Here is a 20,892-nt window from a genome sequence, read left to right on the forward strand (position 1 = left end):
AAAACAGCTATCAATGTATTTATATATCAATATATACGTGATTTAATTTAATTTTAATGTGTATTTGTATTTGAACATATATTTTATATTAGTAGCTAAATTTTGGTGACTGATTTTGATCTATACATAGTATAGTCTATATATACATCAAAATACTATTTGCATACCAAAATCAACTACTAATGTATTTGTGTATAAATATATACGTGGTTTAATTTATTTTTAATGTGTATTTGTATTATAACATATATTTTATACTAGTAGCTAATTTTGGTAATTGATTTTGATATACATATAGTATAGTCTTTACACTGATAACTGACTTTGGTGGTTGATTTTGATATACATATAGCATAGTAGTCGACATACATATATGCTGACTAATGTTACAAGTTGATTATTGGTGTTAAGATATTGTTGGTGATTATTAATTAGGTGTTGCTACATTGGCCGGGAGGAAAAGCATTTTGAAGTTGGCACAAAGAATGACATGGGGTTTCTGCCATGCAGTTGGTGCATCAAGCTTCCACACATGGACCAAGGTTACAAGTAAAACTGGGGAAGATATTAGGATCAGTTCACGGAAGAACTTGAACGATCCTGGTGAACCTCTTGGACTCATACTCTGCGCTGTTTCTTCTGTGTGGTTACCTGTCTCTCCTAATGTCTTGTTTGATTTCTTGAGGGATGAAACCCGCCGCACTGAGGTACCTACCAACCATTCTAATTCTTTGGAATTCTTTCTTTTTTTGATTTCTTGAATAATTTTGAAAAGGGTAATTAAAATTTAATTATGTTGCTAAATGAATGATAATAATAATTGTTACAGTGGGATATAATGTCCAGTGGTGGCTCAGTTCAGTCCATTGCAAATTTGGCCAAAGGACAAGACCGCGGCAATGCGGTAACCATCCAAGTAAGTTTTGTAGCATTTCAATACAAATACATGGTGACCACTCACCTAAAATTGTCTTAATGCGAAGATAACAGATAAAAATTATTAAATTATTTGATATATTTTTTTAAATTATCATCTAACGGTTCTTAACTATTATCTTTATATAAAAGACATCACAAGTAGCCATCGACCACAAACATTTTAAACAGTCGAAAAGCTTGAAACAAAATTTTGGAGGGTCAGCAATTTAACATTAAAATTTAACAATAATATTTATATTAAAAAAAATTTATAAATATAATTATTCTTTAAATTTGTTACTAATAAGATAATAAATAATTCTATAGATAAAAACTATAAAATAGTTTATAATAGTACTCTTTAAATTTTTAGTGACTTAAAATCTTCAATAATTAAATCATAGTACTACTATGATATAATGTGAGTACTTTAAGTTATAGTAAAGTATTTAAACCAACTGAACTATTTTTTATTTTTTTAAAAAGTACTACTAATTGTTTTATGAAAAATTTGAAAAACTATAGCTCTATTGTCTCGACTAAGCTCTGCCCCCTGATTCTAAACAAGATGGAATGAAATTGATGGCTCTAATAACAAAGATGTGGGATTAATTGATGTGATTTTGCAGACAATAAAATCGAAGGAAAATAGTATGTGGGTAGTGCAAGATTGCTGCACCAATGCTTATGAATCAATGGTGGTGTATGCTCCTGTGGACATCACTGGCATTCAATCTGCGATGACAGGTTGCGATTCTAGCAATCTCGCCGTACTTCCGTCGGGATTCTCGATTGTTCCTGATGGGATGGAATCAAGGCCAATGGTGATTACTTCAAGACAGGAGGAGAAGAACACAGCAGAAGGAGGATCCTTGTTCACCATAGCATTCCAGATTCTCACCAATGCATCTCCAACAGCCAAGTTAACCATGGAGTCTGTGGAATCAGTCAACACTCTCTTATCTTGTACTTTGAGAAATATCAGAACAAGTTTACAATGCGAAGATAGTTAATGAGCAAAATAATAAGATAATTATCAGATAGACTTTTATTAGAATTTGATGATGATAGGATTCCCTTTAGTTAATGTTGGGTTGGCAAATATAGCATGCGTTTCTACCCATACTCTTGGGTAATTAATTAAGCTTTATTTGTTATTCTATTGGAAGCTAAGGAGAATTTGGATTGAATATATACATCTATCTGTGTCTGCAGCTTCATAGGTGAAACGAAACAAGAGTCAGGATGCTTTTAGATCCTAGAAAATGAGTATGGTCTGTATAGAATTATCATTTTATTAATTCCTTATGTGATTGGTTTTTTGGTAGTATCATTGCTAATTATCACTAGTTCAATTTTTTTTTTTTAGTTTTATGAATTTTCATGTTATTTAACTACCAAGTATCAATCATGCAACTGCTTGTTTTGTTAACAACGCTTAATGTTTGTCATCAAACCACTCCTAAAAACGTACAACTCTTCTCCTCACCACCACCCACTACTCTAACCGAACGACCCAAATGAATTTGAAGAATAGGGAGCACACAAAACGCCGTTGTTTTAAGTGACAGGAATTTCTGTGTCTATTTTTCAAAAGCTTCATCCCACTATCGTGTTACATTGAAAGCCGTGATGCCAGTTAAGTAGAAGGGGAGCCACGTTAGTTTTTTCCGTTGGGTCTGACGGTGATCCGTCCAACTTGTAGCGTTTGGTAGAGAGAGAGACTGAAAGACTGAGATTGAAAGACAGAGACTAAGAGACAGAGACTGAAATAAATTTTAGTATTTTATTTGGTGCAAAGTGAGGGACATTGAAATAAGAATAAAACTCTAGTTTAATTTGCACAAATGATAAAATTAGAATTAATTAATTGAAATGAGGGTATTTTAGGTATAAAATGTTATTAAAGTTTTAGTCTCCGTCTATAAAAATTTCAGTCCTTTGTGTCCCTACTTTTTGGAAGTACTAAAATACTGAAATTTTGTAGATAGAGACAGAAATTTTAGTACCAGTCTTGACCCAACAAATATGATACTGTGTTTCAGTCTCTCAGTCTCCGTCCCAATACCACAAAACAAACGCTAGACGTCAGGGACTTAAAACTATTTTCCAATGACCAGAAACTAAAATGTCTGCGGTGTAAAAGGTCAGGAATTAATTTGTCTTTTTCTCTTTTTCTTATTATAATTTTTAAATTTGTTACCATTATTTTGTATTTTTAAATCTTAACATTAAAATATTAAATACTTGAATTATGTTTATTTTTTTTTTTTGTCAAATTGTGGCATTCATTTTTTCAATTGAAAAGAGATAAATTATTATGAATCAAATTTTTAAGTCAGTAAATTGATAAAGTAAATATTTAACCACTCTTAAATTAAGATAATTAGACTTATATATAATCAAAGTATGTGATAAAATTATGTAAAGCAGTACTTAAAAAAATTAAAATGCATTATACTTTTACGAAATACAAATTAAGTCATTGACCAGTGTTCTGTTGTTTCTACAAAATAATTGATATCTACATTGAAACTGTCATAAAAAAGATTAAAAATCATAAAGGAACTAACCATACAAATGATTGATACATCAGAAGAGTAGTTACAAGTCTCTACAAATCCTTCCATAAACACAGGATAATTGGAGTCAGGGAAACGTGTTGTTACACACATGGACATGATCAGTTTTGTATAATTCATTAATTCTCTTTCCTATGTACAAGAGAACAGAACATGGTAAAAGAATCGTGTATAAACAACGATGAAAACTCCCAATAAACACCTAAACTCTCTAATGGCGTGATGTTGGACTTCTCATAATATTCAAGTTGTCTAAGTAAGATGTCTTCTTGTGTGTATTTACGTTTGGAAGTTTCTGCTCATGCTTTGAGTCAATGTCTTTGTAGAAGTCATCTGAAGCAGCAAAAGGGTCCTTTTCTTTTTTTCCTTCTGAGCCTTGATCAGTTCCCCATCCCATGAAATCTAATAGGGTCATTTGGCCATTGTCTCCACCATTACCTTTTTCTCTAGGACTGGGTCTTGATGAGGTTCTGTTACCTGACTTTTTAGCCGGAATTTGGGTTTGAAAATCTGCTTGTAGTACATCATCTATTCTCGACAGCACTGTGAAGGCCAAACTTTCCAATATTCTTGAATAGCTCTCAAGAACAGCCAACCCCACATCCTGTTAGGTAGTTTAAAATTGAGTGATTCGTTCAAAATTGTGATATCAAAATGATTTTAAGGGATAAATATATGTGATATTAATTAAAGTATGTATATATTTGCAGATAAGAACTGAAGTGATGCATGGCATGGGGTTAATTACCCTGTTGAATTGGATTTTGCTTATTTCCAATGAAGATTGAGGAAGGCCTGGGAAACGATGCTTTAAGAGGAGTAAGATGGTTTCTGCTCTCTCTTCAAAGAGTTCTCTTTTTTCCAAACTCACAGCAGAACTCCAGGATGGCTTTCCATCTTTGTGGTGCATCTTCCGCTTCCAAATAACTATGGATGCTTCAATTCTGTTCTTGAGGTCTAGGATTTTATGTTCCGAAGATAAGTCCATGGTTGATAGGAGCTGATCAGGATCGAAATGTTCAACTGTGATACTCTTGTAGATTGAGTCTCCTAGACTTGATCTTCCATTCTGCAAATTTCAAACAGAACACAAATCAAAATCTATATTAATATTTCACTAGCTTCCTTCTTTTCTTTTTGTATCCATTACCTTGGGTAGGGAGTCCATATAATTTTCAGGGACCTCCATTTCTGTTATAACTTGAGCATTGATTGCCATGGCTGCCTTAAGTACCTGATTTACACAGTCTTTTTGGTACTGCAAAAATCTCCTAGCATTGTCTGATAGACCTTCTGGGGGAACCTTAGGTGTAGGTAGCCACCACTTCTCATCGCTTTTCATCTTTGGATCTTTATCATCACCTCCTGAATCTTTTTTAACATAAAAGAACTCTTGTGGCTCTTTGAAGTTATCAAGGCAATCCTGTACATCACCAATTGTTAGATATAATTAATAATTAGCAATCATCATCAGTTCCATGAAACTTAAATATGATCTTACTATAAGCATTGTATCGAGTTTGCGCAAGGCGGGGACGTTCATGTGGAGATCAGTTCTCTGCTTTGTGGTCATGATCTGTTCAATCAAAGACAAGGTTCAATGTTAGAGCAAATTGTATGAAGAATGATGGGGAGATAGAGGCAGGAAAATTGAAGAGGATTATTAGTTTATTACCTCCATGATTGTTCCATCCTTTCCTACTTGTTGTGAAGGGACCATTTCAACAACATAGTCTGTGACAGATAGAAGCCAATCAATTTCTTTTCTCCATTTTGCTTTCCTTTCTGGAGGCATTGGTTCTAGCCGTCTTTGTTCACCAAAAATAGAAGCTGCATGCATGGATTCACAAAAATATTGATAAAGCAGTGACAATAGAGAACCATTTGAATTAGGAAAAATTACATTCATCATGGCATGCAGGAAAACTGATACATACCTGCAAGGTTTGTGAATGCATTTGACAGTGCCAAAGCAGAAGAAACACCTTTTCCTCCACCGGACATGTCTTCACCCAGCAGCAATTTGGAGAACCTCTCCTTCATCTGTTCCATATCTGAATTAAAACCAACCATGAATGCATGAATAATAATGCTGAATAAATACAATAATTAACATAGAATTAGTCAACATGGATTCATGATCAGACCTTTTAATAGCTCGTCTATGCTTTCTTTGAGAGCTGTTTCCTCCGGGGTCAATACCTTTGGCTTATTAGCAATCTTCTCCGACTCATTAAGAGGCTTTGATCCTTGACTTCTTGAGGAAGCGGCGCCGTCGGTGTCCGCCGGGGATTCTTTGCTGCCGCCGGTGTCAACGCTCAAACTCTTGGCATGCCTCCCTGCGCCATCAAACATCCCTCTGAAATTGAACAGTTTGTTCTTGTAGCCACCTTCTTGCTCTTGAACCATTTTCGTTTTTTTGAAATGAAAAAAATTCTTTTGAAACTTTCTCAAGCTAGGAAAATTGAAGTTTTTGATGAAGGGAATGATGAAGTTGCAGATGAGACGCCAAAGCAAGTAGTAGTCAGGAATATGGAATTATTATTATTGGACTTCTTATTTTACTTGAGTTTTTTTTTTAGAAATGGAGGTGATTTGTTTGATGGTTTTTGTGTTTGTTTTTCTTTTTTGAGATTGGCTCTGGGAACGTGGGGTGCATGTTGTAACAAAATGGGAGAGGTCTAAGTGCCATATACACAAATTAAAAATATTTTGCATTATCTTTTGCTTTATGTAATTTTGGGATGTTGGGTGGTTGTTAGTTAGTTGAAGTTCAATTTCTAATTTGAGGTCAATGGTAATTAATGACCGTCAAAGACAGCTATCCAAGTATATAATAGCCAGTCAAATTGGAATAAAATTATGGATTTACTATAACTCACCTTGCTTTGACTTTATGCCTATTTGTAGTGTAACTTTTCATTATACAATTTTTAAATTTTTTTTTCTTGATCAAACTTTAATGAAAATTTATATATTACATATTATTTGTGGAAAAAAATTGAAATAGTTTCTACTCCTTTTTTAACATCATCTTCCTTTTCTTTTTCTTATTACTATTATTTTTTTGGTGATTTTTTTGTGATTGAAATAAATTAAATAAAAAAAAATAAAATAAATAAAACAAAAAACTGCTTAAATAAAAGTACAGTCCCATTTAAGATTACTCTTAAACTCTTTTCAAGATGAAAAAAGTTCCACATGCGAAAGTTATAATTTTATCGTCATCTTTATTATAGTATCTATCACCGTATTTGTATTTCTCATAAAAGTAAGGGTAAAACCTTCAAAAAAAAAACATCTGCAAACAAATTTTTTAAGGACAAAAATGATTTTTTTTTACCGAAAATTTTCGATATTTTTAAAATGGACTTAAATTCACCTAATAATTAACAATGACGTTGTGCCAACATATAGAGCAAGATTTTTATATGACTAATTTTTTTCTTGGTGACTTTTATATGACTAATTTAATACTAGGATTAGTACTCTTCTTTTAGCCTTTAAGGCATATACAATGTTGGAGTATAAAAGATTAACTTTTAGAATTAAGTGTACCATTTTTTTTTAAAATAGAAAATTAAATGTACAATGCTAATTTAGTAATTTAGGTAAAAGAAACGAGACAAAAGTTGAAGAAAAACCTTCGAGTCAGAGTCAACGCAAGGAAAGAGGAAATGGAATCAATCGGAGTGTTGGTGCCTCACCCAACCTTCCCTTACCTCGAGCACCACCTCCAAGCCCGATTTAACCTCCTCCGTGACAGAACGAAACACGCTGCTTCCATACGCGCCGTCGTCGTGAATTCCGTGGACGGCGCCGACGCCAAGCTCATCGATGCGCTTCCAATGCTGGAGATCGTGTCCTGCTACGGCGTCGGCGTTGACAAGGTCGATCTCAGAAAGTGCGCCGAGAGAGGGATCCGCGTGACTAACACCCCTGATGTCATCACCGACGAGACCGCTGACGTGGCAATGGCCTTGATTATCTCCCTCCTGAGGCGGCTGTGTCAGTGCGATGTCTTCGTCAGAAGCGGAAAATGGAAGCACCAAGGCAGCTACCCTCTCACCACTAAGGTAACAAACTAACCATAACTAACTCCTCGAAAGTCGAAACTGACTATTAATTCCGTTTGGCAGTTCTCTGGGAAGACAGTTGGCATTCTTGGATTGGGGAGGATAGGGAAGGCGGTGGCGAAGAGAGCTGAGGCCTTTAACTGTAAGATATGTTACCACTCAAGAACAGTTAAAACAGAGTGTAGTAGTTACAAATACTACCCAAGTGTTGTTGACTTAGCCTCTAACTGCGACATTTTAGTTGTTGCTTGCTCCCTCACCATAGAAACGCACCATATAATTAACCGCGATGTGATGAACGCGCTTGGTCCTAAGGGCGTTCTAATCAATGTTGGGCGAGGGAAGCATGTTGATGAGGCTGAGCTGGTTTCTGCGCTGCTGGAAGGTCGCTTGGGTGGGGCCGGCTTGGATGTGTTCCACGATGAACCTGATGTGCCTCCAGAGCTGTTTGAGTTGGACAATGTTGTGCTCTTGCCTCATATTGGAAGCGCCACCGTCGAAACTCGCACTGCTATGGCGGATCTTGTCCTTGCAAACTTGGAAGCTCACTTTCTCGCAAAACCACTTGCCACTCCAGTCCTGTAATTAACCCTACTGTTTACATGTGCTTGGAAAATTTTAAGCAATAATAATCTTGCAGTTTTGTATGAGAATGTTGGCACATCCATGATCCATGTAGTGAATTGAGAACTCGTTCGTGCTATTTTATTTTCACAAATTATTAATAAGTGTGATTATATGATGTTTCCAGTATGTACAATTTAGCAGAAGAATCATGGCAGTAGATGCCAATAAGATAGCTAGCAGCAAAATTGCTATAATTTTTATATTACAATTGAAACTATATATCATTCATTGTAGGCCTTTGGTAAAAAGTTATCAAATAATTTAAAAGAAATACTATTCATCCTTTAAATGAAATTGAAAACAATGGCTATAGAGAAACTTAAGGCACCTTGGGAGGAGAACGAATATATTCTAAAGAAGCTGCTGACATAAGAACCGTTTAATAACTTCTTGCTGCTTGAGTTCAAGAGTTCTGAACTGTCAAGTGCTAAACATCAATTTTGTTCACTAATAGTAGAGTTTTGTGTGTGTTAAAAATGTCATATTCAACTTCAATAAGTAACTAAGTAAAAATAAAAGGTGTGTTTTAATATTAGAATTAGAATTAACAACATATAAGTGGTTTGAATAACAATCCATAGCAGTATTCATCAAAATTTATCTTTTCTCATTATTTATCAATTATTTTAATATAAAATATAAAAAAATATACCTTAAATATTAAATATAGGTATAAGAATGTATAAGTGACACTCATTGTTATTTAATTCGAGTTGAAAAAAAGGAAAAAAGAGTTTATATTAGATCCATTTGACAGATGACAGAAATATATTGATGCATGAGTGGTACCATTTTGATTATGGGCCTGGATATAATTAGAGTTAAAAAACAAAAAAGGAAATTAAATGAAAAAGAGTTAAAATAGATCCATTCGATTAATTGATTTTAGTGAGTGAATCTAGGGTTAGTGAGTGAATCTAGGTTAAGTGCGATTTACTGGCTAAGAAGGGGGACTAAGCCTCTCTCTCTCTCTCTCGACGATGGAAGTAGCTAGAATGGAATCCATGGGAGTGGTGATGACGAACCAAATGCACCCCTACCTGGAAGAGCAACTGGCAAAACGCTTCAACCTCTTCAGGCTCTGGAACTACCCCTCCCTCGCCGCCTTCTCCAAAGCACACTCCAATTCCATTCGCGCACTCGTCGGCAACACCAAATTGGGTGCTGACGCCACCATGATCGACTCCCTCCCCAAGCTCGAGATTGTCTGCACTTACAGTGTTGGACTGGACAAGATTGACCTCCCCAGATGCAAGCAGAGAGGCATCCGCGTCGCCAACACCCCCGACGTCCTCACCGACGACGTCGCCGACCTCGCCATTGCCCTTGCCTTATCCGTCTCCCGGAGAATCTGCGCTTGTGATTCCTTCGTCCGAAACCACTCCTGGTCAAAATCAGACTTTTATTTGACTTCAAAGGTTTGCCTTCCATGTGTCTGATATAATGCTCAACAGTCAATAATGCCATTTTTCTTTATGAGAATAGTAATATAGGTTAATACCGGACGAACACTCACATATAGTTTTCTTGAAGATTAATATTTAGTCAATCATATCAAATTATCTAATAGTTATTGTGTTTAACAACTTCAGATGAGTAGTCACCTTAATACTTAATAGTCAAAATAATTTCTGAAAGATATGTCTGGTTTTTTTGTAACATGTAACTATTTATTGTTGTATCTTTTAGAACTAATTTGAGGAACCAAATTGACTTACATTTAAACCATAGTAATGTTGATGCCTCTTTGATATTTCAGTTTAGTGGTAAAGCAGTTGGAATTGTTGGCCTGGGGAGGATTGGTTCTGCAATAGCTAAAAGAGCCGCAGCTTTTGGGTGCCCAGTTAGTTATCACTCCAGGTCCGAAAAACCAGACACAGGGTATAAGTTCTACTCTAACATCCTTGATTTAGCAGCTAACTCTCAAATACTCATTGTAGCGTGTGCCCTCACTCAAGAAACTCATCACATCGTGAATCGTAAAGTTATTGATGCATTGGGACCAAAAGGAATTCTAATCAACATTGGGAGAGGCCAACACGTCGATGAAGCTGAACTTGTGTCTGCCTTGACGGAAGGAAGACTTGCTGGGGCTGGTCTTGATGTGTATGAGAATGAGCCACATGTGCCTGAGGAGCTCTTGAGGCTTGACAATGTCGTCCTCGTCCCTCACATTGGAAGCGACACTGTCGAAACTTGCGATGCCATGGCAGACCTTGTCATTGCTAACTTAGAGGCACACTTCCAGAATAAGCCACTATTGACTCCAGTAACTTGATCACTAGCTTATGGTTTCATTTAGCATCAGTTTAGTTTTGTCCTTGTATTTCATTCTTTGTTGCAATAAAGAAGTTGCATGATTTGGGGTACTTTGTGAACTTGAACTTGAAGGATACTTCCCTATGACTTCTTCCGCAGCGAAAATTCTTGGAGGGTACTCTCAGTAGTAGCGACTAGCGAGTCAGAAACGCGCAATACTAAGATGTACATTTTGCTTTGAGTCACATCCTCACAGGTTGTTAGAAACGCGAAATTAGATTATGTGTTATGGAAGGGATAGCTTGTACTTCCTAGTTCCTACTATGATTGTTAAGTTTGAGTAATTATTGGATACGCTATAATATGCTTAGTTCAAGTAGAAATGATATGGACGCTTAGAGTAATTTTTTTCCAAATGAAATTTAGAAAGTAAAAATAAAAAATTCCAGCTGCGTATTTACTTTCTGCGAGTTTGAGTATTGAATATCATGACTTTAAAGTTCTAAAGGAAAAAGCGAAAGTGTTGATAGACACATATGATAGCCTCATCTATGAAAGGAAAGCGATAAACAGTCCACGTCATGGCGAACAAAAATATCTTCTCTTTGATTATGAGTTCCTCTTAGAATCTGATTTTAATTTCGCCTCCTAATTTTCTCATCCTTTGATCCTTCAAGCATCATCAATTCCTTCACCTTTGATTCAGTTGACTCAAGTCAACAAATGCCCCGTTTCTTATCTAATCTTAGATGAGCACGTCTAAGTCTAACACCGGATAAACATGTGGACGTGGGGATGAAAAAAAATAAAGGGCCAAATTAAAGAATATCCAGAATTCCATTATATCATTCAGTATCCTACTCTTAACAAAGCGTCAGCATTAAATAGGCAAACTATTCATCATATTTACATAATCAAGCACTGCTTATATTTTCTTTATAACAAAAGCTTTGTTTTTCTTCTCCATTCCTTGTTTTCACATGGAATGAAGGAAGAAAAGAAAGACACAAAACAAAGAAGTGCACTCTCTAGAAACTGCTGCACTAATCAGCTAGGAGTAGAAGGAGGAGAAGAAGAAGCAACTCCTTTGAAGATAAGGAAATTAAGAGTCTCCAGAGTGAAGTATATGAAAGTACCCTTGGAATGAGTGAAAAAACACCCAAAACTTGAACCCACCACACATTGCCATCCACTTCCATATCTTGTATCAAACTCCTGCAAACAAAACCATAATAATAATAATATTCAATCACAAAACCAAAACGAACGTTTCTTACAATGAAAGATGTTACCTTTTTTATGTGGGCAGCAATGGATTTGCAATCAACAACATCATAGAGATCAAGAGCTTGAGAAGCAGCTGCCATAGCTTGGATCTGCATCTTGGTTGGCATGTCAGTGTCCTCTATCAAGGCTTTACCTTCCAACATGTTGTCACAACCGAAACCGAAACCTTATCTGATCTTCAATTCAAAGGCGGTCTAGTGAAAGCAGAAAGAGAAGCAGAACTGGTAAAGGCTATAAAAAGAGCAGGGTTCCATTCGGAGATAGAGAGAATATATAAAAATAAACAAAATTATAGAGTTGGCACGAAGTCCTACGTTTGTGTCGTTATCTTTCGTTGCTTGGAGAGTTTTTTAGCTGTACTCTATAAATGAGCATCAGTAACTATCTCAATGATGAGTTATGGGATGAATATTATGAGGATATTGATGCCCAAGATTATTAGTATTTTTGTTAAAGAAAAGCAAGGGATAAAGCTGGTGAGGCCAATAATAAAAGGAATGCTGTCAAATTGAAAATGCTTTGGCTGAAGCACCACCGACACGTGGTGGAACTTGCTTCAGCTGTGAATCTAGAAGAAACTAATCACTGTTCACACATCACACAAAAGTATACTAGCAAGACAAACATTGGTATATAAAATCCTAAGATATTAATATGAGATTTATTTACTTATTTATTTATTACACCATACAGAATCAAAGGCTCTAGAAATAATTAACCAAAAAAAACAAAAAAGTCCTGGAAATCAAATCGTAGGTAGAAAGTTATTCTCCTCGACCTTGGTGGCAGTGGTGGAGGCAGTGACGGTGGTCATACCCATCATAACTTGGATGAGTATGCCTTATATGATTGCTTTTTTATTTTTCTGTGTAATAAATGTTATTTGATCATATAAAATTTATGATGACTCATTATGTCATTTAGATAAAAACGTTTAAAACGTCTCTTTTAAAAGATATTTTTTAATAATTAAAATTTAATATATATAATTAATTAAATTATATTATTTTTATTAAAATTAGACCTATATATATATTAATTTTAAAAATTCTAAATCCTAATCTTAAGATAAAAAAATAAAGGACTAAAATTTAAGATTTTTAAAATTAATATATATAATAAAAATATTTTAGTCATTTTTTGTAATAGGATATTGTAGTTATTTTTTATAAAAATAATATTAATTTAAACCAGTTCAAAATTTGATTCACCATTTTTTAGTCAAATTAATTTGTCTAATTTAATTTTGACAAAAATAACACAATTTAATTAGTTATATATGTTAAATTTTAATTATTAAATTTTTATTTGAGTGACTCCCTTTTGTTGAAGTACAATTTAGAGAACAAATTTTAAAGTTGTATGATATCTCTAAAATCTAATTTTATAGTTGCGGTTTTTGAAATGAAATAATTTAAAACTGATTTAAAATAGACTAGACGATTTTTTGAGTGGAAAAATAAATACCGTAAAATTTATAATTTCAGTAGTGCTACGTTACCAACTTTTTATCTGCCAAAATCTGCCAACTTGAGTTGGGCTGGACATGAAGCCCATCTACTAAATAAAGCCACATCTAAGTTAATCATGGTTTAATCCTAATTTATCACGTGTTGGTAATAGTTGACAGACTCCTTCTTGGTAACGTATACTTTTCCTTATAATTTTTATTGCAACAAGTGATTTTAAATGTAAGTACTAAGGATGAAGCGGTTTGGATGTATTTTTTGAAGATGAAAAGTTTTCTGTAAAATCTTTTGATGTTGGTATAGTTTGCAACTATAGAAAGATTAAACACCAAAAAAAAATTGTAAGGCTAAATATTCATAAAATACTAATAAAGTGATTTATAGTCTTTGTGGGCAATTTACTTAAATAAATTAAAAAGGGATTTCTTTACTTAAATGTGCAAATCTGTTTGTTGTTACGTTTATGTGCAAAACATGATTTATATGTAATCCGTGGCAACCCACCACGGTTTCTAAACATACATAAACCGTGGGAGGTCACCACGGATTAGGAGCAAAAATTTGTAAGAGTAAACCGTGATAGGTCACCACGGGTTACGAAGGAAATTTGGCAAGCATAAACCGTGGGGAGTCACCACGGTTTATGAAGAAACTTTTAATCACATAAAACCCCGTGGGTTACCACGGTTTATGTAGAATAATGGGCAGAAAACCTAGTAGGTTTCCACGGTTTACTATGACGAGAATTCTATATATATGTGGGTGATTCAAGCACCATAAGAGATCATTCTCACAATGGCTAGTGAGGAAGAGAGCTTTCTTGCTCTGGTGCATTGCTCTGGAAAAATAAAAAAAGCAAAAGCCAAGGTGTGAAGTTCACCGACAGAGAACCACTAAGTATTTTTATCAGTTCGTCGATGAGTTTGTCAGACTTGAAGAACAACATCTTGGAGAAGCTTGGCGTGTTGGGTTGCAAGTGGGTGAAGAAACTATTCTACAAGATTCCCATGGCGGTTGTCTCGACCGGTGTTCAGTATGAAACCTTTGCAGTTAAGGCTGATGAAGATATTAGGGTTCTGTTCTACTGTGTAAGGAGTTTTCCGGAGATCATAATCCATGAGTTGTTCGCGAAGTTGGAGGTTGGTGTCGATAGTTCTGGGGCATCCGCTCCAGTTCCTTGCCCAGCTTCCGCGGGTGGTGCATCTAGTTCGATGCCTGCGGTCAGACTGTATCTTCCGCCGGTTCAATCACCTTCTTTTGCGGCTGATTTAGACCAAACAGAGGTTGTTGGTTCTGTCCCTTTGGAGCATGCAGCAGTCATTGAGCCTCCCAACGTTGTGGGCACCAGTAGTGGCCTCGTACCTTATATCGAAGAATTTGGTGGACCTGATCAAGTAGAGAATGCAATGCGTGACGATGAGTCTGACCAGGAGCCTGTTCATATCGATGGTGACAGCGACGAAAACACAGGCGGCGATCCACATGCGCAGCATCGGCCTTCGAGTTCTGGTTCTCATCAATACCCTCCACACTTCTCCACACTAAACTTCGAAGCTCTTGGTCAACAGGAAGACAGTGGTAACAGAGTGGGTAGATCTTCTACAGAATTTGAGATTGGGCAATCGTTCCAGAGTAAAGATGAAGCTGTGCTCAGTGTGAAGGACTATAGCATCCGGCGAGGTGTTGAGTACAGAGTCATCGAATTGGATCATTTGAAATATCATGGAAAATGCAAGGAATTCGGTAAGGGTTGTACTTGGTTGATTCGTGTAGCGCTTCGTGCACGAAAGGGGACTCAAAGTGGGAAACCTCCAGAAAATCCAAGACTGTAGTAGCTGTAGCGGCCCAGCCAAGTTAACGACGTTTCTGTTTGTACCACGACAAAGACACCTATACAACCAGGCTAGTGCAGCGGAGCCCCAGCTATATCTGCCCAAGTCATCCAATGATGCCAAATAAGGCAACCAGCGAAGGTGTACCCTGTTTGCATTCTTGTCCGCAAACAGCTGAGACGACAACAGCATCAGGATATAAGCGCGTGCGTATACACGCACGGTCTCATCAGTAGCATCTGCAGGGAGAACTTGAAACCTCTCGTGGAACCATGTGTAGCACACTGTCATCTGCTTCACTTTACTCTGTGGAGGTAACTCCCCGAACAACTCCCGGAACCACACCCATGCTGGTCTACTGTGTTCCATCAGATTCTCAAACTCAGTCAAGCACCCACTAACGGGTGCACCATCAATCGGCAAACCCAGCTGATACGCAACATCCTGTAAAGTAATGGTGCACTCACCAAACGGCATATGGAACGTGTGGGTCTCCGGACGCCACCGCTCAATAAATGCGCTAAGCAGAGACTCATCAACCCAGAAGCACTGACTGTTTAGCCTAGCAAGATGATACAAGCCCGCAGTCTCCAGATACGGTATAATCCGGTCATGTAAGGGCATATTCTGCTGCCGCCTAACGGCGGTAATAACCCTACTAGGCTGCAAAACGTCGATAACAAAATTCCTTAACATACAACCATTACAAACAACAACAAACATAATTTTCGTAAAATTTATTAGACTGCTCACATTAAATTCATTGATTCTCTATTTGTGTATTAAATACTGAAGCTAAGAAAACTATGCACTCATTACAACAAATTAATAATATAAATACAGAAAAAAATATCTTTGAATAAAATATTAATATTTATAATAAAATATTGTACAAAAATACTATTAACCACACTAAGAAGATAAATAAGCATAATAAAATATGCATTACTAACAGTACCGATAATAATATTAATATTTATGTAAATAATATTAATCAGAATCACAAAACAAATAAATGTAATAAAATATTTTTACTAGCAATATTCCTAATAATATCAATTGCTATATTAGAATTAAATTTAATAACAATAATAATAACAATAATAGTAACTAACCTCTTCGTCGATATATCCTGCCACGTGAGCGATGCCATTTAGTCGGTACAATCAATCCTCATCCTCCATTGGCCCCACTACCCACTTCTCCTTCACACCTCCAAACTTTTTCCAAATTCTCTCTACAACCCACCAACCTCCTATCTTTCTTGATGTCCCTAATGAATCCGTCCCTGCCTTCGGCGGATTACTTATATATGTAGACACACGTAAACCGCGGTGGGTTACCGGGTTTTACGTTCAACAATATTTCCTCATAAACCGTGGTGACTCCCCACGGTTTATGCACGCCAATTTCTCTTCGTAAACCGTGGTGACCTACTACGGTTTACATATAAATAAATTTGCTCCTATTCCGTGGTGACCTCCCACGGTTTATGCATGTTTAGAAACCGTGGTGGGTTGCCACGGATTACATATAAATCCGGTTTTGCACATAAACGTAACAACAAACAGATTTGCACATTTAGGTAAACAACTCTCCCATTCTATTTATTTAAGTAAATTACCCCTATAATTTTGTTCACAAGTCATAACATAGAACTTTAAGATGAGATGGAACTAATCGAACAAATTCAAGTGATAGTAGAAATTTTTTTGAAGTTTGATGTGAGTTATAATTGTGTAAGTTTAGAAAAAATGAGTGAAAATATTATTTTCCAATTATATGGGTCACATGAAAAATTAGGAATATAAAAATTTTTAAAAATAGAGTACTTCAATAGAGTGAAGCATGAAAAGAGACTTTGAATCATTGGAAAAAATAAAATAAAAGTTCAAAAAGGCAAAACAATTGGATATTTTAGAATTGGCAAACACAAATATTGAGAAGAGAATAAATTTTTTTTTTTTGAAGTAAAAGAGCTTGACTTTCTATATTTGATCATGGTAGAAGATATGTGCTGAATTTATTCAAGAGAAACAAATGTTTGCAGATACCTTTTTGATGATGATTGCAAATTGGTGCTTGTATTGTGTGAGTTTGTATATGCACAGGTTAATGACAGTGATAAATGGACTGATGAAAATGATAGTTCGGTGCATGTTGGAGAAAGCATTAGAAATACTGGATTGGGTGATTTTCAAAATAGCAGAACAAAACTTTTTGAAGTGGCAATTATGATCGTCGAAAACTCAATAGAAGCTCAATTTTAACTTTTTAAGAGAAATAAATTCAATAATTTTATCCAACAATTTAGATCACTTCGATTAAAAAAAAAGCTAATCTAAAGGGTTAAAATATATTACAAAATTAAAAAATAACCCTGTAATTGTTAGAAGTGAATAAGGGTGATTTTTATATATAGTGAAATGTAACAAAATTTTATTTCACACTAATTTTGATGCCAATACTAAAAGGATTACTAGGTAGTTAAGAATTGGAATTTTAGTGTGTATGATAAATTAGGTAAAAATAAAAAATTAATGATAAATAGTACAACTGTAACTTATTTAGTTCATGCTGGACTGAATTTGGATTAATTAGAATGACAATATTAAATTTAAAAAATGAAAAAATTTTGCATTCATGTATTTTTTACATGGTTGTTAACCAAGTAATTTCCTCCACATGTGCATCTCCCATCCCTCACTCGTTTGTCATACACACGTTACATATAACGTGCTGCAACCTAAAGTTTTGCTCAACGTAAACTTTCTGCTACAACGTAAACCTCCTTCTTATTTGCTCGCGTTCTTTCTTATTGATCTACATTGCCTTCGTCGTTCTCTTCTGGTCGCGTTCATCTTCTCGTTTTTTTATTTCGATCTGGTTACGTTGCATTTATCTTCTTCCTATTCTTCTTCGTTTTCTTCTTCGATCTGCACTTCTAAATCGAAACAATAAATGACTTTATTTGAATTTGATTTTATATAATGGATTATGTTTCGTTCACTCAGTACTATATAATTGTTTCACCATGAGTGCTGTGTTTGGTTCATTTTGCAGAAAGATGTTTAAATTTGATTTTATATAATGGATTATGTTTCGTTCACTCAATACTATACAATTGTATTGTGTTCGGTTCACCATGAGTACTGTGTTCGGTTCATTCTGCACTATTCAAAACTCTTCTTCCTCACCTTCTACTGCTTCTTCACCAAAGAGAGAAGGAGGAAAAGAGAGAAGGAGGAAAAGACAAAAAAATACAACAGCAACAACAACAAAAGAATGACGATAGGGTTTTAGGGTTTCAGGGTTTAGGATTTTAGGGTTTAGGGTTTATGGGTTTAGGATTCAGTGTACAAGGTTCAGTGTGTTTCAAACTTTCGGTTCGCCCCGTGTATTAATTTCGGTTCACTGTGTTCATAGTTGAGGGTTTAGGGTTTACGGTAGGGTTCAGGGTTTAGGGTTTAGCATTCAAGGTTCGTTCACTCAATACTATACAATTGTATTGTATTCGGTTCACCATGAGTAGTATGTTCAGTTTACCATGAGTACTATGTTTGGTTCACCTTGAGTACTATGTTCAGTTCATTCTGCACTATTCAAAACTCTTCTTCCTCACCTTCTACTACTTCTTCACTAGAGAGTCAGAGAGAGAAGGAGGAAAAGACAAAAAAATACAGCAGCAATAATAACAAAAAAATAATGATAAGGAGAAAATACGTGAAGAAGAAAGAAACGGAGAAGGAGGAACGCGAAGAAAAAGCCGAAGAAGAAGAAAACGCTCCGTGCGTAAACGAGCGTGAAAAGAAGAAGAAGAAGCGTGGGGAGAAGAAGCGTTGGGTAAGAGTGATTTTGTGTGTATTGGGCGCGTGTATTTCACGTTTCATTTAATGGTATTGGATTTTTTTAGTGTTGGGCCAACTTAGTTATATAGTTACATAAATGTGTAGCATCCCCGATTTAAAAAGTGTAAAATGGTTGCTGTAAAGACACATTTCGTCATCTTGACGTCTTAAAAGAGTAACATAACTTTTTTTTATTAGATTTTTACTAAATTATCTCATCTTTATACAGGGGCGGAGCTAGGTGGTGGGAAAGGGGGCGATGGCCTCCCCTAATTTTAATTTTTTACATGTAAATTATATGTAAATTTCAGTTTAGCCCCCCTTAAAATTTTATTTTAGTCTTAGTTTATTGTATAAATATTTTTGGCCTCCCTCTAATATTTTATCTAGCTCCGCCCCTATCTTTATAGAAAGAAATCTCATATTTGTGGTTAAGAAAAAAAAAAAAAACCGAATCTTTAAAACTGTAAATACTACAGATTGTATTGAGTCTAAGAAGACGTGGAATCTCAGTTCAAAATACTGTTAAAAAAAAGTATAAGCAATTTTAAATAAAACTAGAGAATTTAATTTACTAAAACGCACGGAAGCGCTACGTTAATATCGATTCAAAGGATAAATTGGCATAGAAGATTGCTGTTTATAATATGATGAAACAATCCACCAACCCAAAAAAAAAAGTAAGAATAATTAAATAAAAAGGAGGTTCAATTATTGTAGCAAAATAGATGCTTGTTTATTATTATAAGAATATTTCTTTCTGTCATGCTAATTGGATAAACTAAATTAAAAATGGAATATAGATAAGATACAAAGCACTAAGCACATCCTATCAAGCTTACGTGAGTTTACATTCAACTATGTCATGTGTTAGCAAGACAATGAATCATATGTTACACATGTACTAGTAAATTCGTTGTAGTCTTGGGCACCGCTATTTGGAAAATATAATCATAAATCTTGATGAGTATAACAAAACAGAACGTGATCTCGTTATCCGTTACAAGTTAAAACACAGAAATATACCAGCTGAGACCATTTTGTGCTAAGACCAAAGTTATTGAATTATAGTACTATAGTATACAATTTGTGGACCCGAACTAAACTGTATTATATATGAATTTTGGCAAAATGATGAGTTGATTAATGATGTAAGGTTACTTCATTGACGAAGAAAACATAGAATAACTATTATATTTGTCGATAGTTAAACACCAAATCAGAGTGGCGCAGCGGAAGCGTGGTGGGCCCATAACCCACAGGTCCCAGGATCGAAACCTGGCTCTGATATCAGAGAAGGCTTCCACTAATACAATTGTTTTGGACATTTTAATGATATACGTTGGTCTTTTTGTTGATGAGTTTGGGTCACACGAAGCTTTTTTTTTTGTTTAAGGGAGGCCCAACTATTATTTAGAATTTTATTTTCTTAGGCCTCAGAAATTCCACAATTTCTACTGCCCAAAAAATAAAACTGTTTTTAAGATTGTTCTTTTTTTTTGACGAACAAAATTTTCTGACAAGGGAATTTTTCTCACACAAACGGCTTAAAAACAAATTTCTCATTAACTCACATTAACATTGTAGAAAAATTTGTCTTTTCGCCACTTAAGCAACACTCATTTAGTACAAATTTAATTGAATTGAATTCCTAAGTTGATTTTTTTTATTTACTGTTTTATCCGTCCATCTACTTATGTAGCTTTTGTCATTAATATTGTACATTATTAATCTATCAGAATTAAAGACTACAAAATAAATAAACAACACCACTCACCAGAACATGATAACAAAAAATAAACACGTATACAAATAAATTTACAACATAGACAAAACACAAAAACAGGACCCCATACTCTAAGTAGGTAATTTGTCCAACTCATATAATTGAAGGATTTTCAAAGCATTTATTAGTTTCTATGAAGTGCTCATGCCCCACACACACCCCATAGAGAGAAAAAGACAACATAATAAACCACTATTGTAGCCTTCTT

The 20,892-nt window shown here is 35.2% G+C and overlaps 6 protein-coding genes across 6 annotated transcripts in view; 3 read left to right on the top strand and 3 right to left on the bottom strand.

Annotated features, from left to right (window-relative positions):
* Window positions 1-2,251, top strand: part of LOC107459523 (homeobox-leucine zipper protein GLABRA 2) — an 8,640-nt gene extending 6,389 nt beyond the window's left edge. The window contains exons 6-9 of the mRNA XM_052251661.1: window positions 353-392; window positions 436-707; window positions 830-916; window positions 1,548-2,251. Of these exons, the coding sequence (XP_052107621.1) occupies window positions 353-392; window positions 436-707; window positions 830-916; window positions 1,548-1,931 (783 nt within the window). The 3' untranslated portion in view covers window positions 1,932-2,251. The remainder of the gene's footprint in view (window positions 1-352; window positions 393-435; window positions 708-829; window positions 917-1,547) is intronic.
* A 1,174-nt stretch (window positions 2,252-3,425) lies between these two features.
* On the bottom strand, window positions 3,426-6,173 carry LOC107459700 (rop guanine nucleotide exchange factor 12). Its single transcript, XM_016077925.3, has 7 exons — window positions 5,648-6,173; window positions 5,438-5,554; window positions 5,176-5,330; window positions 5,002-5,076; window positions 4,651-4,923; window positions 4,249-4,569; window positions 3,426-4,104 (listed from the first exon to the last, which is right to left on the bottom strand). Exons 1-7 carry the CDS (start codon window positions 5,907-5,909, stop codon window positions 3,712-3,714), a joined length of 1,596 nt encoding a protein of 531 aa, XP_015933411.1. The 5' UTR covers window positions 5,910-6,173; the 3' UTR covers window positions 3,426-3,711.
* Window positions 6,174-7,108: 935 nt separating this feature from the next.
* Window positions 7,109-10,802, top strand: LOC107459702 (uncharacterized). The gene is made up of 4 exons (XM_052251662.1): window positions 7,109-7,576; window positions 7,640-8,159; window positions 9,152-9,621; window positions 9,963-10,802. The coding sequence occupies exons 1-4, from the start codon at window positions 7,178-7,180 to the stop codon at window positions 10,479-10,481; spliced, it is 1,908 nt and encodes a 635-aa protein (XP_052107622.1). The 5' UTR covers window positions 7,109-7,177; the 3' UTR covers window positions 10,482-10,802.
* Window positions 10,803-11,280: 478 nt separating this feature from the next.
* LOC107459703 (dynein light chain 1, cytoplasmic) lies at window positions 11,281-12,282 on the bottom strand. Its single transcript, XM_021128192.2, has 2 exons — window positions 11,755-12,282; window positions 11,281-11,677 (listed from the first exon to the last, which is right to left on the bottom strand). Exons 1-2 carry the CDS (start codon window positions 11,890-11,892, stop codon window positions 11,510-11,512), a joined length of 306 nt encoding a protein of 101 aa, XP_020983851.1. The 5' UTR covers window positions 11,893-12,282; the 3' UTR covers window positions 11,281-11,509.
* A 1,853-nt stretch (window positions 12,283-14,135) lies between these two features.
* On the top strand, window positions 14,136-15,050 carry LOC107459524 (uncharacterized). Its single transcript, XM_016077750.1, has one exon. The coding sequence runs from the start codon at window positions 14,136-14,138 to the stop codon at window positions 15,048-15,050; it is 915 nt and encodes a 304-aa protein (XP_015933236.1).
* A 22-nt stretch (window positions 15,051-15,072) lies between these two features.
* Window positions 15,073-16,203, bottom strand: LOC107459525 (protein MAIN-LIKE 1-like). The gene is made up of 3 exons (XM_052251663.1): window positions 16,166-16,203; window positions 15,198-15,738; window positions 15,073-15,108 (listed from the first exon to the last, which is right to left on the bottom strand). Exons 1-3 carry the CDS (start codon window positions 16,201-16,203, stop codon window positions 15,073-15,075), a joined length of 615 nt encoding a protein of 204 aa, XP_052107623.1.
* Window positions 16,204-20,892: the final 4,689 nt, after the last annotated feature.

This window comes from Arachis duranensis, chromosome 7 (genome assembly GCF_000817695.3).
Source record: "Arachis duranensis cultivar V14167 chromosome 7, aradu.V14167.gnm2.J7QH, whole genome shotgun sequence".
Taxonomy (NCBI): Eukaryota; Viridiplantae; Streptophyta; class Magnoliopsida; order Fabales; family Fabaceae; genus Arachis; species Arachis duranensis.

Bases quoted from the DNA above. Each gene is read 5' to 3' on its own strand.
- LOC107459700 (XM_016077925.3), bottom strand. From the start codon at position 5,909: ATGGTTCAAGAGCAAGAAGGTGGCTACAAGAACAAACTGTTCAATTTC. The intron at 5,555-5,647 runs GTCTGATCATGA...GTTTTAATTCAG, and splicing joins CATAGACGAGCTATTAAAAG to ATATGGAACAGATGAAGGAG. The intron at 5,077-5,175 runs GTAATAAACTAA...TTGATTGAACAG, and splicing joins AGGATGGAACAATCATGGAG to ATCATGACCACAAAGCAGAG.
- LOC107459703 (XM_021128192.2), bottom strand. From the start codon at position 11,892: ATGTTGGAAGGTAAAGCCTTGATAGAGGACACTGACATGCCAACCAAG. The intron at 11,678-11,754 runs GTAACATCTTTC...TTTTGTTTGCAG, and splicing joins TTGCTGCCCACATAAAAAAG to GAGTTTGATACAAGATATGG.
- LOC107459524 (XM_016077750.1), top strand. From the start codon at position 14,136: ATGAGTTTGTCAGACTTGAAGAACAACATCTTGGAGAAGCTTGGCGTG.
- LOC107459702 (XM_052251662.1), top strand. From the start codon at position 7,178: ATGGAATCAATCGGAGTGTTGGTGCCTCACCCAACCTTCCCTTACCTC. The intron at 8,160-9,151 runs AATTAACCCTAC...CTGGCTAAGAAG, and splicing joins ACTTGCCACTCCAGTCCTGT to GGGGACTAAGCCTCTCTCTC. The intron at 9,622-9,962 runs GTTTGCCTTCCA...TTGATATTTCAG, and splicing joins ACTTTTATTTGACTTCAAAG to TTTAGTGGTAAAGCAGTTGG.
- LOC107459525 (XM_052251663.1), bottom strand. From the start codon at position 16,203: ATGGCATCGCTCACGTGGCAGGATATATCGACGAAGAG. The intron at 15,739-16,165 runs GTTAGTTACTAT...TTGTATGTTAAG, and splicing joins CAGGATATATCGACGAAGAG to GAATTTTGTTATCGACGTTT. The intron at 15,109-15,197 runs GTACACCTTCGC...CTGGTTGTATAG, and splicing joins CGGACAAGAATGCAAACAGG to GTGTCTTTGTCGTGGTACAA.